The 15223-nt window shown below is 34.6% G+C and overlaps 1 protein-coding gene across 7 annotated transcripts in view; it reads right to left on the bottom strand.

Annotated features, from left to right (window-relative positions):
- Nucleotides 1-707: 707 nt before the first annotated feature.
- Nucleotides 708-15223, bottom strand: part of Gin1 (gypsy retrotransposon integrase 1) — a 32200-nt gene continuing 17684 nt past the window's right edge. For 2 of the 7 annotated variants that reach the window (XM_004841742.4, XM_021255845.2), the window contains exon 8: nucleotides 12505-13561. In XM_004841742.4, the coding sequence (XP_004841799.1) occupies nucleotides 13287-13561 (275 nt within the window). In that variant the 3' untranslated portion in view covers nucleotides 12505-13286. Of the gene's footprint in view, nucleotides 10043-11603; nucleotides 11797-12504; nucleotides 13562-15223 lie in introns of those variants that run through there. The other 5 variants (XM_004841745.3, XM_004841744.3, XM_021255844.2 and 2 more) reach the window with 5 other exon arrangements.

Raw genomic sequence — 15223 nt, 5'->3', positions numbered from 1 at the left:
TTTATTAACAACTTTCCAAATATTATCCAATCTAGCATTTTGGGAAGTGTGTTAGTAGGCTTTTGTTGTTGGAAATAACAATTTAAAGGATAAAAGGTGTATTTTGACTTGTGATTTCAGAGGTTTCAGTCCATGGTTGTCTGGCTCCAATGCTGTGGGCCTGTGCAAAGGCAGAACATCAGAGGAGACTTCTCACTTCCCAGCAAACAGGAGTTAGAAAGGAGAGCAGAGAGCCTGGAAAGCAGGGGCTGGGGGTGAGATAACCCTTCAAGGGTAGGCTCCTCAGTGACTCACTTCCAAAACTAGGTCCAACTTCCCAACAGCCCACTCAGTGAATAACTTCATCAGTGGATTAATTCACTTGATGAAATTAAAGCTCCCATGAGATAGTCATGTCCCAAAAGCCCATCAGCTGGCAACCAAGTCTTCAACACAAAGATCATTTTGGGAAACATGTTGGATCCTGACCATAGCAGGGATCCACTAAATTTGCATGTTATTCTCTTTGTATTTGTCTTCATGAAAGAATGACATTATTTTTCTTTCTCATTCTGTGCTTTTCATATGTTGAAACTTATATACACCTTGCTCATGTTTTGAATTACAGAATACTTATTCTGTTTGTAACTATGAATAATTTGTGTAAGACTAAAATTATATATTTGTGATAAACAGTAAAGTAACCTAACATTAATTTTTTTCATTAAGTTTATTGGTACATTTTAGGTATACAATATGATGACATTCGTCATTGGGAATTTGTACCTTTACATGATATATCTTAGTTCTTATTTTTTTCCCGATTCCCCTAACTTACTAATTTTTGTTTTTGGTACTGGGGATAGAACTTGGGTCCTTGCACTTGCACAGCAGGATTTTGCACTGAGCAAAATCCCCGGCCCTGACTTACTAATTTTTAAAACTATTTTTATAGGTGAAATTTTTTCTAGAATTTATACATTTTATTAATATTTTATTAAGGCTTATTGGAATAAAGTTACAATATCTTCCATTCTTTACGTATCAATATTATATGTGGTTACGTTTATTTCCCATTAAGTTTATTGGTACATTTTAGTTATAAAATACAGTTACATTCATTATTGGGATCTTGTACCATTACATGATGTATCTTGTTTCTTATTTTTTTCCCTTCCCCTGGCCTCCCTTCACCCCCTCCTCCCTTCCCTATTTGCAAAGACTTTGTTTCCATTTTTTTTCTTTTCTCATATTTTTTCTTTTTCCTTCTTTCCTTTCCCCTACCCCTCCCACTTACCCTGCTCCTTTAGACCCTTTCTTCCTATTACACAATATCAATTATACATTTTTAAATTATAATATCAAGATCTAGAAGACATCACCACAGATTTTATAGAATTTAAAACGATACAAAAAGCATATTACAAAAATCTTTTTTGAAATAAGTTTGACAACTTCTAAGAAGTACCTTGGAAGACAAATTAATGAAACTGACTCTGGAAGAAATATAAAATTTGAATAGCACCTATTTAAAAAAGAATATTCCTAGCTTGAAAAGCTGTCTGTATGACAACAGGCTCATATACATTTTAACTGATAAATTATATCAAACATTTAAAGCAGAAAAAAGAAGGAATACTCTCATTTTAGGAAATCAACATTGTGCTAATACTAAAACTGGATAAAGATAATAGAAAAAAGTATGAACATAGATAAAAATTTGTTTAACAAAACAAACTATTACAAGTCAGATCTGGCAGGATGTAGAAAGTGGTTTTATTATAGGGATGGCAATGTTGGTTCAGCATTGGAAGATCCACCCCCAAAAGTCATCATTTTAACAGAGGAAAGGAAAATGATGATCCTGTCACTAGCTGGAGAAAAAGTATTGGACTAAATTCTACAGCTGTTCATGGTAAAAGCTATCAGGGGACTAGAAGTAGAACAGAACCTTTTCAAGAGATAAGCCATGTACTACATACTTTCAGTGAGAATGCCTTATATGAATAGAGAAGATACAATGCTTTCTCCCTAAGGTTGGGAACAGGGCAGATATGCCTGCTCTTCATCTGTCCATTAAACTTTGAAACATAGGCCCAAACAAAAATAGTCTGGCAATAAAATGACACAATTAGGATAGAATTGGCAAGGTGGAAGTAAAATCTTTATTTGTAGATGAAATGATCACCTACAGAGAAAATACTAAGAAATCTCTAGGAGTCCCTAGAACTTATATTTGAGTTTGGCAGGATTAGAAACAACAAGGTATATATAAAAATTCAGGTCTATGTATACTTAGTATAAATGAAGAATTGGTTATTGAAATTTAAAAGTTATGTAGGAGTAGAAAGGACCTAGAAAAGTAAAAAGAAAAAAAAAAAAACAGTGTTGGAAGACATTTAGTACCTAATTTTAAGACTTCTTCTAAAGCTACAGTAATCAAGGCAGTGTTGGTGTAAGGAAAGACATATAGATCATTGGAATAAAACAGAGAATCTAGAAATAGAATCACACACATATGGTTCACTAATTTTTGAAAGATTATTATTATTATTATTGTTGTACCGGGGATCGAACTCAGGTGCTTGCGCTTGCGGAGCAGGTGGCAGAACCACTGAGCTAAATCCCCGGCCCTTGAAAGATTATTTAAAATTAACATTTTATAGAACATAAACTCAATTCAAGAGCAGAGGAAAAGACAGTGCTTTCAACAAACGGAAAAAAAATGATAAATGAGATTCCATCAAAATTTAGAACTTTAAATGATATCATTAACAAAATGAAAAGTAGTCCTTAAACAGACCATATTTATGATGCATATAACCTATGACCAGAATAGATAAAGAACTGTTACAGCTCATTAATAGACAACCCAATTAAAAAGTAGACACAAAAATATGATAAATAGCCAGTAGAGCACAAGGAACGGTGTGAAACACTAGAATCAGAAAAATACTAATCAGTACAATAACAAGATTGAATTATGCACTCATTAGGGAGATGAAGTTAAAAGTTTTTTGGTTTTTTTTTTTTTGGTACCAGGGATCGAACTCGAGTCCTTGCACTTGCGCAGCAGGCGGCGAAACTACTGAGCTAAATCCCCAGCCCTGAAGTTTAAAGTTTTGAAAGAACAAATGTCAGCTTAGGTGTGAACCAGTTAGAACTTTCTAATACTGCTAATGTGAAAGCAAAATGATAAAACCATTTTGGAAAACAATATAGAAATTTCTTGTATTACTGTTAAGAACCAACAGTTCTGTTCTTAAGTTTTTACTTAAGAGAAATGAAAACACATGTTCACAATAGATTTGTACATACAAGTTGACTATCCCTTATCTGAAATTCTTGGGACCAGAGTGTTTCAGATTTTCATTTGAAATCCACTTGATCTGCAAAGAGGATTGCTACTCCTGCTTTTTTCAGGTTCCTGTTGCATGGAGTATTGTTTTCCACCCTTTAACTTTCAGTCTATGAGTTTCTTTTTGAATTAAGTGTGTTTCTTGTATGCAGCATATTGTTAGATCTTGCTTCTTGACCCATTCTGCCAGTCTATTTCTTTTGATTGGTGAATTGAGACCATTAACATTGATACTTATAACTTATACATATTGACTTATCATTGTCACGACTTTTTCTGTTTGTTGGATTCTCCCCTCCTTGCGTTTAATTTCTTGTCACGCCTGACGGATTCATTCTGGTGGACTTCCTGGGGTTGTGATCCTCATTGTCTTTTCCTAGGATATTGTTTAAAATTTTTTGGAGTGCTGGTTTGGTATTCATGAAGTTCCTAAGGTGCTCTTTGTCATGAAAGTATCTTATTTCTCCATCAATTTTGAAAGATAATTTTGCAGGGTACATCAATCTGGGTTGGAGGTTGTTTTCCTTTAGGGCTTGAAATACATCACTCCAAGCTCTTCTTGCCTTGAGGGTTTGCACTGAGAAGTCTGCTGTGATTCTGATGGGGTTTCCTTTGTATGTGATTTGTTTCTTTTCTCTAACTGAGTGTAGAATTTTGTTCTTCTGTTGGGTTTGTGGAATCTTAACTATTATATGCCTATGTGTAGATTTTTCTTGATCATGGCTACTTGGAATCCTATAGTTCTTTTATCTGTATGTCAAGTTCTTTCCCCCTGCTTGGGAAGTTTTCTGCCATCACTTCTGTGAACAGTTTTTTTATATCACCTGAACTCTCTCCTGTTTCTTCATTGACTTCAAGCAGTCTTATGTTATTCTTCTTTGCATCATCTAGCAGCTGCTGGATTGATTTCTCGTGGTCCCTCACAATTTTAAAGAAATTGTTCTTTTCCTGGTCACTAATAGCAATCTTATCTTCTATATCTGAAATTCTGTCTTCACATTGGCTCATTCTGCTGCATAGACTTTCAGTGGAGTTTTTAATCTCCTGGAAATCTTTTCGTATCTGTTTTATGGATTCCATTTGCTTCCTATGCTGGGATTCTATCATGTTTCTCAGCTCCTCTATCTTTTTATCTGTGTCCTCTCTAGATTTATTAACCATGTCTTTCATTATGGGCACAATCTCTGCTGTTATCTGAGAAATTATGTCTGATTTCATTTTTTCCATATCCTCTTTTGTCGCCAGTTCATGGAGTCCAGGTGGTTGAGTATCAGAGTGTTCCATCTTGTTTCCCTTTGGGGTTGTTTTAGGTGATCTGGAAGTCTGGTTTTGAAACTTGTTTACGTGTCTTCTCATTTCAATTGCTTGTGGGGTGGGGGGTTGCTCCTGGTGCCTGTGCAGCTCACCTTCTCTATGCTGGCCAGGGTGGTACATCAGCCTGGAAGCCTCCTCTTGTTGTGTGCTGGGAGTGGCTCACCTTCTCTGTGCTATGTGGTTACAATTTTTATACCACAACATTATTTATTTAAAAATTCTTCAGTTTTCATTCATTCTTATTTTTATTAGTCTTGCCAGACTTTCCTCAGTTTATTAGTGTTTTCAGAAAATGAACTTTTTTCTCACTTTTACCTGTCATCGTATTTTATTTTCTATTCCATTACTTTTTTACTGTCTTCATGACTTTGCTTTTAGCTTATTCATTCTTTTAGCTTATTTATTTGTCCTTTTATACCACATTAAATTGAATGCTAAGCTCATTTTTCAACCTTTTTCTTTCCAATATAAATACATAAGTCATAAATTTTCCTTTAAGAATCTTAGCTGCACCCTGAAAAAAATTTAAAACAGCTTTACTTAGATATATTTCACATAATACTGCTGTCATTCATCTATTTAAAGCATACAATGATTTGGGGTATATTATACATTTAAAAATTTATAGTAAAAATATATATGATAATGTCATTATTGTAGTCATTTAAAATGTACAATTTGGCTGGGGATTTAGCTCAGTGGTTCCGCCACCTGCCCAGCAAGTGCAAGGACCCGAGTTTGATCCCTGGTACAAAAAAAAAAAAAAAAGTGAAAATTGTTCAGGGCTGGGAATTTAGCTCAGTGGTGCCTCCACCTGCCTCGAAAGCGCAAGGTCTCAAGTTCGATTCCTGGTACAAAAACAATATATACAATTTGGTGGTAATAATTACAAATATATCCAGGAGTGGTGGCCCACGCTTCTAATCTCACCACTTGGGAGGCTGAGACAGGAGGATCCTGTGAGTTTGAGGCCAGCATGGGCTACATAGTGAGTTCCCCAGCCTGAACTTCTTAGTGACATCCTGTCTTAAAAACCAAACCCAACCAAACAAACAAAACAATCACACCCATAATGTTATGGAAACATCACCATTTACTTCCAAACTTTCCATTATGCCAAACAGATACTCTCCAACCATAAGGTAGTAAATACGCATTTCCCCTTCCCCATCCCTGAAAATGGCTAATCTGTTTCTATGAATTTGCCTATTCTACACATTTAAGTGGAATCATACAGTATCTGTCCTTGTGTCCTTATTTCACGTAGCATAATGTCTCCAAGGATTATGTTTACCCATGTAGCATGAATTAGAAATTCATCCTTTTTATGACTGAATCATGTTTAAAAATAACTTTTCAAAATAAGAAAGTTGTTCTCATGGAAAATAGATGTTTCTCCTGCTACATCTCTATTTCCTTCTACATCAAGGCTTTAAATATTCATAAAAATACCACAAGGTGGCACACAAAACCTCATAAAAACATTTTTGGAGTTATTTGGGGCTATTTTAAAGATGCTCATAGAAAAGTTCCCTTAAATCCAGGAAAGAGGGACCTTTTGCTTGAGAACTGCTCTAGCTTATGCTATCTTCCCTACCTTCTCTACCCCAAGGATCTCTTCCAGGTCTTTCCTGGTTACTGGGAAGTTTGATACAAAGGCTGGTGATGGGGCATTTCTGTAGGTGCTGGGGTCAGTTGTCCTTGGGAGAGGACAGGTCAGAGTTGGAATGGAGTCCTCTGAGACCAACTCTCTCTGGGTTACTGCCCACTGGGTGAGTTTCTAAAACGTCCAAGAATTATAAGAACTTTAAGGTGTCTTCACTGAGGTGGAAACAATTTGTTGAGTCATCCCTTATATTAGATATATAGTGTGTAGAACTCTATTTTAACTCTCAATCTGGCCTTGCAAATATTAGCAACAAAACTGTGTGCACAAAAGCTACTGTATTTTGTGCATATTTGTTTACTTAAAATATGTATTTGAAATCTCAGCATTAGAATCCTGAAATTTCAGTAATAAAATTAAAATTTTATTTGAATAGCTTGTATAGGCTACTTATCAGGGAGTAAAAATAACTAATTATAAATTTCCTATAACAGAATTTGTAAAAAAATAAATGAATGTGATAGCTATTAAAGCTATCACTAATGTACTGATTTTTCTCCTTCTAGGAATGGTAGGATACTTACTTGCTCTTTAGTATTCAGTATGACAATGTGGCTAGTTTGTTTTTTTAAAACCTCTGGCTTACTTTTTATAATAGCCTTATAATTCTCATATTATAAATCTCACTTTAAAGATACAGAAATATTTTCAGGAGATACATAAATAAGTATTAACTATAATCTGGATAGAATACTGTCAAGATAAATAGTAACAGATAATTTTGAAGTTCTTTCTACAGCTGTTTTGTTTTCTGAAAAATATTGGTACTGAATTCAGAATTATGTTAGTTTTCCTCTATATTTTCCAGTTTTGAGGTATGATTGACAAATAAAAATTATAAAACTTATGGTGTACAATTTGTCTTGATATAGGTATACATTGTGAAAAGATTATAATTAAGGTAATTAATGTCACTTCACATAGTTAACTTTGTGTATGTGTGTGATGAGAACATTTAAGATTACTCTCTTAACAAATTTCAAGTACACAATATAGCAATGATAGCAAACTTTATAGAGCTTTCAATGATAACAAACAGTGAGCTGCAGCACAGGCCATAGTTTGTCACCACTGCAACATAGCATTAACTATGGCCACCATGCTACACATTAGATCTCCAGAATTTTTTTTTTTTTTTTTTTGGTACCAGGGATTGAATTTGGGACCTTGTGCTTGGGAGGCAGGCGGCGGAACCTCTGAGCTAAATCCCTGGTCCTCTAGAATTTTTTCTTTCTGCCTAATCAGAAAATTTGTCCTTTGACAAACATCTTCTCATTTTCCCTACTCCCAAACTATGAAAACTATGATTCAGCTATTTGCTTCAATGCTTTTGAATTTTTTAGATTCCACAGATGATTAAGATTGTATATTTTTCTTTCTGTGCATGGCTCATTTCACTTAGTCTAATACTAACCAGGTCTATGCATTTTGTTGAAAATGACAGTATTTCTTTCGTTTTTAAGGTTGAAATATACTTCTTTGTATAATATCTATCGTATTTTCTTTATTCATTCTTCTAATCATGATCTATTATGTTGATTCCTTGACTATTGTGAGTAGTGCTTAGTGAACATTAGAGTGCAGATTCTTTGCACCACACTGATTTTGGTTCCTTTAGATATATATCCTGAGTCACACAACAAATCTATTTTTAATTTTTTAGGACTCTCTATCCTGTTTTTCATAATGGCTGCATTGATTTATACTATCACCAACAGTGTACAAGAGTTCCTTTTTCTCCTATGCCAACACTTGTTATCTTTGGTTTGTTTTTTGTAATAGCCATTCTAACAAGTGCGAGACCTCTCATTGTGGTGTTGATTTGTCTTTCTCTGATAATTAATGTTATCTATTTTTCATAACCCTGTTATCCATTTATCTTTTTTGGAGAAATGTCTATTTGGGACCTTTGGGCATTTTTAATACTGAGTTATTTTGTTGAGATTGAGTTACTTATATATTTTGTATATTAAACCCTGCATGAGATATATAGTTTGCAAATATTTTCTCCTATTCCACAGGTTATCTCTACTGTATTGATCATTTTGTTTTTGCTGTTTATAACCTTTTTATTTTGATGCAATCTTATTTGCCTAATTTTTCTTTTGTTGCTTTGTGCTTTTGAGGCCAAATAACAAAAAATCATTTTCAGACCAATATTAAGCTTTCCCCATTTTTCTTTTAGTAGTTTCAGTTTTAGGTGTCACACTCCCAGCTTTAATCCATTCTACTTGATTTTTTAAACTTGGTATAAGAATCTAATTTCATTCTTTTATGTGGATAGTTTCCCCAACATCATTTATCAAAAAGACTGTATACATTCTGTGTTCTGGAAAATTTTATCAAAGATGAATAGACCATAAATGCATATGTATCAGTCAGTGTTTATTAGAGAAATAGATATAATACATGATATACAAGTATAGAAGAATTTACAGATCGGCTTACGATGGCTGCCCATAGAGTTAGGTGTAGAAGAGTACAAAAGGTCAGTCTGCGCACTGGGGCTCTGGAGGATCCAGTTGAAGGCCTGGAGCTCCATGTAGTGTCTTCTGGGAGTCCGTATCAGGAGGCTGGAGGGTCTGCACTGGAAGGCTGAAGGGTCTGTGGTGGTGACTGAAGAGTCTGCTCTGAAAGCCAGGAGAGGAAGCACAGGGTGAAAGCAAAGACTAGAGCTTCTCCAAAGGAAACAGAAGCAATCCTTCCTTCTTCAGTTCCCTTTCACAGCATTGTGGTGATAATCCTCCCTAGGGTGGGTCTTCCACACCCAGAATTATGATGAGCCAATTTAGCTGGGCATTATTTACAAGTTGATTGACATAATCAATCAACCATCACAATATATTTCTGAGCTCTGTATTCTGTTCCATTGGTCTATGTGCCTATTTTTATGCTAGTGCCATGATGTAGGATTATCATAGCTTTGTATTATATTTGACAGCTGCTTTTCTCTTGCTTTCAAAATTGCTTGATATTTGAAAATTTGACTGTGTCACGGTAAAGATATCTTTATATTCAATATATTTAGGGTTCTTTGGGATTCACGGATATTGACATTCATTTCCCTTTCTAGACATAGAAAGCTTTCTCCTTTCCCTTTTTCTGTTTCCTCTATGATTCTTATATGCATATTATGGTTCACTTGATGGTGATGCCTAAGTGCTATAGATGTTCTTCACTGGTTTTTTTCCCCCCTTTGTTCCTCTGCGTAATTTTAGATGCCTTGTATTTAAGCTCACCAATTCTTTCTTCATTCATTCATTGTTGAAGTTCTCTGTTGAATTTTTTCAATGTAGTTGTTTTTCAGCTTCAGAATGGTTTTTTGGGGGATGGTTTCTTGTTAAACTACTCATTTTGTTTAATGTATTCTTTTGCTTTGTTATCATTGAGAGCTTCTTTTAGACAATCACTTTAAACTGTGTTGGAAGTTTTGTATGTATCCATTTCTTTAGGGTCAGTTACTGACAATTTCTTTTGTTTCTTTGTTGGTATCATGTTAACCTGATTATCCATGATCCTTGCAGCCTTGTGTTGGTTTCTGCACATCTGAAGAAATAAGTACCTCTTCCAGTCTTTATAGGCTATTTAGGCAGGGTAAGCCTTTCAGTAATTTGACCATCCACAGGTTCTAGATGAGGCATGTGGTGGGCTCCTCAAATGGCTGAGCTGGTATCTAGGTTCACACGGGCCTGGTTCCAGGTACCAGTCCAGAGCACTCTAGTAGACTGTACAATTAAATGGATTTTAGTATACTTACACAGTAATAAAACCATCACCACTAATTTTGGAACACTGTGGTTACCACAAAAATTTTTTTTGACCCATTAGCAATATGTGACAAAGTTTGATCATTGTAAGATGAGCAGGAAGGATGTATGTAACATCATAGTACTAGTGCTCAGTTAACCATGTTAACCTCTTGTCGTGGTATATTAGTCACTTTCCTGTCATTGAGACAAAACACTCCTCACCTCTGACTTAAAGTAAGAGTGGTTTATTTGGCTCATGGTTCCTGTAGGCTCAATCCCTGGGAGGCTGGCTCCATGGGAGAAATATCATGAAAGGACATGGTAGAGGAAAGGTGCTCAGCCATTGGCAACCAAGAAGCAGAGAACAAGAGAAAGTGCAGAGCCAGGGACAAGAATACACTCTTCCAGCTCATGCCTCCAGTGACCTTCTCCTCTACCTGGCCCTCCCTAACAGCACACGAACTACTAAACTCACCAGTGGATAAATCCATTAATGAATATAGTGCCCTATGATCTAACAACCTTCCCCGCACATGAGAAATTTGAGGGACATTTTATATCTAAACCATAATACATGGTAAATGGTGCCATTGAAGCAGTGGTCACCACCATACTACATTGGAGTGAGGATGAAAATGGAATCAAGCCCTGCACAAACCAAGAAATTATTTAGGGGAAGCAAACTTTAACTGTTTAGAATTTATAGTCCTAATATGACTCTGAATAATATTTGGTCTTTTCAAATGAAAAAAAATTGGGGAGCATTGCTGTTGATATAGTTCATTGGTAAGGTGCTTGCCTAACACACATGAGTTTGTGGATTCAATTCCCAATACTGGGGGAAAAAAAGGCTGATGGCTGATTTTGAGTTAGTTAATCATTAAAGGGAAGTCACTTTATTCAAGCTTTGAAAAGGCACAAACATTTATATTAACTAAGGAGAAGAGCTAACATAATCCCATCACAAACTTTGTTCTGCTATAGGAACAGGACAGACATTACTGCTGCAACTATGCTTTTTTAAGGTTTCTTCCTGGAATTCTACCTTGAATTTATTTGGTCTGTGGTAGTGAGATGAATCCTACATTGATTTATTTTCCTCCAGTCATTTATCCTTTACCCTATATGAAACATAATTTAATCATTCTTTTTAGTAATCATAATCCTTCAGGTCTCCATTTCCAGTATCACTATTCAGTATGGTTAAAATATGTGAGATATTCTGTTATGAATTTAAGATAGACTCCATTCATTATCAATGCTACAAGCTTAGTTTAAGTTTTCATTACTCATCTTCACAGCAAAATCCTATCAAATAATCCCCAAGCCTTTTTTCTCTCATCTAATCAATTCTTTGCAAGCTTCCAGACTAAATATCATAGAACAGTTCTGATTGATCGTGCTACATTTTTATATAAAAACCTTTAGTAGATTTTGCTCTCAGAAAATACTTTAGGTAGTCATTTGTATTGGTTTACTAAAGGTATTACCAAACAGTACTGCAAACTGTGTCACTTACACAAAAGAATTATACTACCTCACAGTTCTGAAGGCAGAAGTCTGAGATGAAGTGTTGATCCTTCTGACAGCTCTGTGGGAGAATCTGCTCTGCTCCTCTACCCCAGCACCTGGCAGTTTGCTGGCAATCTTTGTTATTTCGTGGCTTGTAGAAGGATCACGTTCATCTTCATATGAAATTCTCCCTGAGTCTGTGTCCAAACTCCCCCTTTCTATAAGGACACCAGTCATACTGGATTAGAGCCCATCCTATTCCCATAGACTTCATCTTGACTCATTATATCTGAAACAACCCTATTTCCAAATATGGCCACATTCTGAGGTTATGGGAGTTAAGGACTTCAACATATGAATTTTGGGTAGGAAACATTATAACCTTTTTACAGTATTCAAGGTTCTCACAAAGTTTTGTACTTACCTTTTCAGCTTTCTCTCCGCACTAGTTTATACTCAAGGCAGGAGAGACAAGAAAAGCCCTGCCCTTCGGTGAATCATAATAGTATTTTGTGGTCTATGGCTATTCCTTGTATCTTTTGTATTCACTCAGCAAATCCCATATATTTTTCAAGCTGAAGTTCAAATGATCTTTCTGCCATCAGGATAAATCTAAGTTTCCTATACAGAAACATCTCTTTTTTGCCTCCCTAAGTACTTTAGCTGTATTGGTCTCCTGGGATTTCGCATGTCCTAATCTGTAATTTGCATTGTTCCTGGCTTACACAGTCTATATTCCTTACCAAGTGGTAAGATCCTAATGAGGATGAGCTATACATCTATCTTTTAATATTCTCACAGTTATTTTCACACTTCTGTATATCTGTTGAACAAAGTTGTAAAATCATAGAAATTATGTTTAAAATCCTTGATACTCATTATTTTATCATTTACTCTTTTAAGACTGCAGAAAAAAATCATGTTAATGAATGCTTTGGGCTTTAATAAATTACACAGAAATGTAAAAAATATTTCAAAACAACATGCACTTTCAGACCCTAATCTTGAACCTACATAACAAATTAGGTAATTTGAAATTATCAATATTTTATAAAAATCTACTAGACCACCCTAAGATTTTTCTTACAATATTGTACTTAGAAGTTCTAATGACACTGAAAGAAGTTTCATTTCATTCATTTTATAATTCATTCAGTATTTATTAGTCCCTTCTGGGTCATTTAATAGATTTTTTTTTTAAGGGGGAAATATTCTAGAAAAATAAATACTGAAAATGCAGTACCAGTATCAGACAGAGGCTGGGAGGCTGAGGCAGGAGGACTGCAAGTGCAAGCCCAGCCTGAACAACTTAGTGGGACCATGCCTCAAAATAAAACAAATTAGACAAAGGCTTAAGAGTTTTGAGCTGGAATCTATTACCTCAGAAGCAAAAGTGCTTTGCCTGTTCTCTATTTAAAAGAACTGAATTCTACACATTATATGCTTCTTTTCATATATACAGACATATATACACACTAATACAAGTATATGATATAATATGCATATAATAAGCATATAATGTATATGCGTTTTTTGCTCTACATATCAATACTGATATTCAAATGTGATATAACTTTAGGTAAACAATTATAAAAATTCAGGGTTTAGTCATTAGGACTATTTCAAGACACTTGTTCTATACAACCTATTTTAATGGATACAATTATCAACATTCTAAACAAGTACTTTAAATCAATTTTGGTATTTACTAACTTAAGTATTCAAGGACTTGGTTTGAAGAGTCCAACAGACTGAAAGTCTGCTTTTCAAGAGTACCATGATCTTCTATCAATGAAGAGGTTTTGGGATTTCTATACTCTAACAGTTCATGCTCCTTGCTTGATGTCAGTAACTCATTATCAACTACGCCAACAGTTGCATCTTCTACCAGGATATTTGCTTGGTGTGTTCCAACTGGAATTTCAGGCAATCCAATGTAGTCATGATCTGCCACTATAGAACCTTGCAAGAGATAAAGACTATCTGAAAGAAGAAACATGATAAATTTGTTTTTCAGAATTATAAACATCATTTTAAAATTGAACAATGTTAAATGAGGAGAAAAATCCAAAGTAATAAAAAGCAACTGTCAAGATTAAATATATGTCAAAGAATGAACAAAATGATATATGTGTATATTTGACAGTTCACACATAAAGAATGCAGGAAGATGAAGGATATTAAAACATTCAAATTTTTGTATTTCCTGGATCTTTTTGGTAGATATTTGTGTGTGAGATAGGTAATAGGAATGGTATGGATCAGTAATCAGTGATGATGAATCTTTTAGAAACTGAGTGCCAAACTGCAACCCAAAACCCACTTATTTGTTGTACAGTTCCAACACTGCAATTAAACCTGAATACTGAGATTTTAGTTTAGAAAAAAACAACTCATACATTAACATCTTTTGTCTTAAAAGAAAAACACAATAACATGTGCCATAAGGGTGCCACCACTGGTATAGATTAAAAAGAACCCTATGAAATTATATTTTTGATAATGATATATCCTTAATATGCTCTGTAAAACATTTCTTGGTGAATTAACAAATTAAGTAAAGGTATTTTAACAAATAGAACTGTTACCTTCTTATATCACAACTTTAAATACTTCCCCAATCTTTATAGACTCCATATTAGGAAGATAATATGAAATTGTTACAATATGAACTAGGTGAAGAGAGTTTCTAGGATCAGGTTTATGTGATAGGAACATATAAGGAGGCAGGCTTCAATGAAGTAGCTTAAAAGTGTATCTAAGTCTAATTTGATACCAAAATTCTTAGGAACTTTTAAGGCCTACCTGATTCACACTAAAACACTGACTGGGAATCTTCCTTGTCTTCCTTTTAGCAAAGTAATTACCCTCAGGGGAAAAAGTGTTTCAAAATGAATGTTAAATAGATAGTAAAAGTGGCAGCATCTTTGAATATAAAGAATAATATACAGAAAAGGATTCTCCTCTATATGATGATTTAATTCATTACCGAAAAGAACTCTTCTACCAGTTTATTAACTTCCTGACCATTGCCTTTTCTTTCCAGACTTTCTCCTAAAACATTAATAGATACTGTTAAAGATTTTAATAGCTTTTAGAGTCCTCAAACTTTCAAGTTCAAGAAAGAACAAACAGAAGATGAATTGGCCATTTAGATTAGGGACCAATGAAAGTTTCTTAGAGCAGATAAATTTGCTAGTATATCCAGGGACATGATCCCACTCAAGTGATCTCTACCCATCCATCCCCATAAGTTCATGAATTTAAGAACTTTCAATTTACAAACTTCAATATATCATAAAAGTCCATGTTCTCTATTAACAGATGTCATTAGTGGGCTTGAGCTTATATGGTCATTTAGTTTGTCCATTTAGTTCTCCATTGGGCAAAATGTGGTCCATATTTTAGTTTTAAAAGGTTTTCTATATTTAACCTCTTCAATTCTTATCAATGTAAAAGCAGGGATTAGATTGAAAATGACAAGAAGATACATTGTTTATAACAGAACTAAGATATAAAAACAAAAAGGCAAAGTGGAATAAAGTACAGATAATTGAATGTGGTAAAAAAATGATTTCTGAATGCCTCAATGGGATGAAATGCTGGACAAGAGAAATCTTACAGATAAAATATAAATCATGCAAC

Source organism: Heterocephalus glaber, unplaced genomic scaffold, assembly GCF_053883595.1.
Source record: "Heterocephalus glaber isolate CG9 unplaced genomic scaffold, H.glaber_assembly_v1.0 deba00001465, whole genome shotgun sequence".
In the NCBI taxonomy this organism is placed as follows: Eukaryota; Metazoa; Chordata; class Mammalia; order Rodentia; family Bathyergidae; genus Heterocephalus; species Heterocephalus glaber.
Note: the sequence above shows the minus strand (reverse complement) of the source record. Positions and strands in the feature narration are given on the sequence as shown.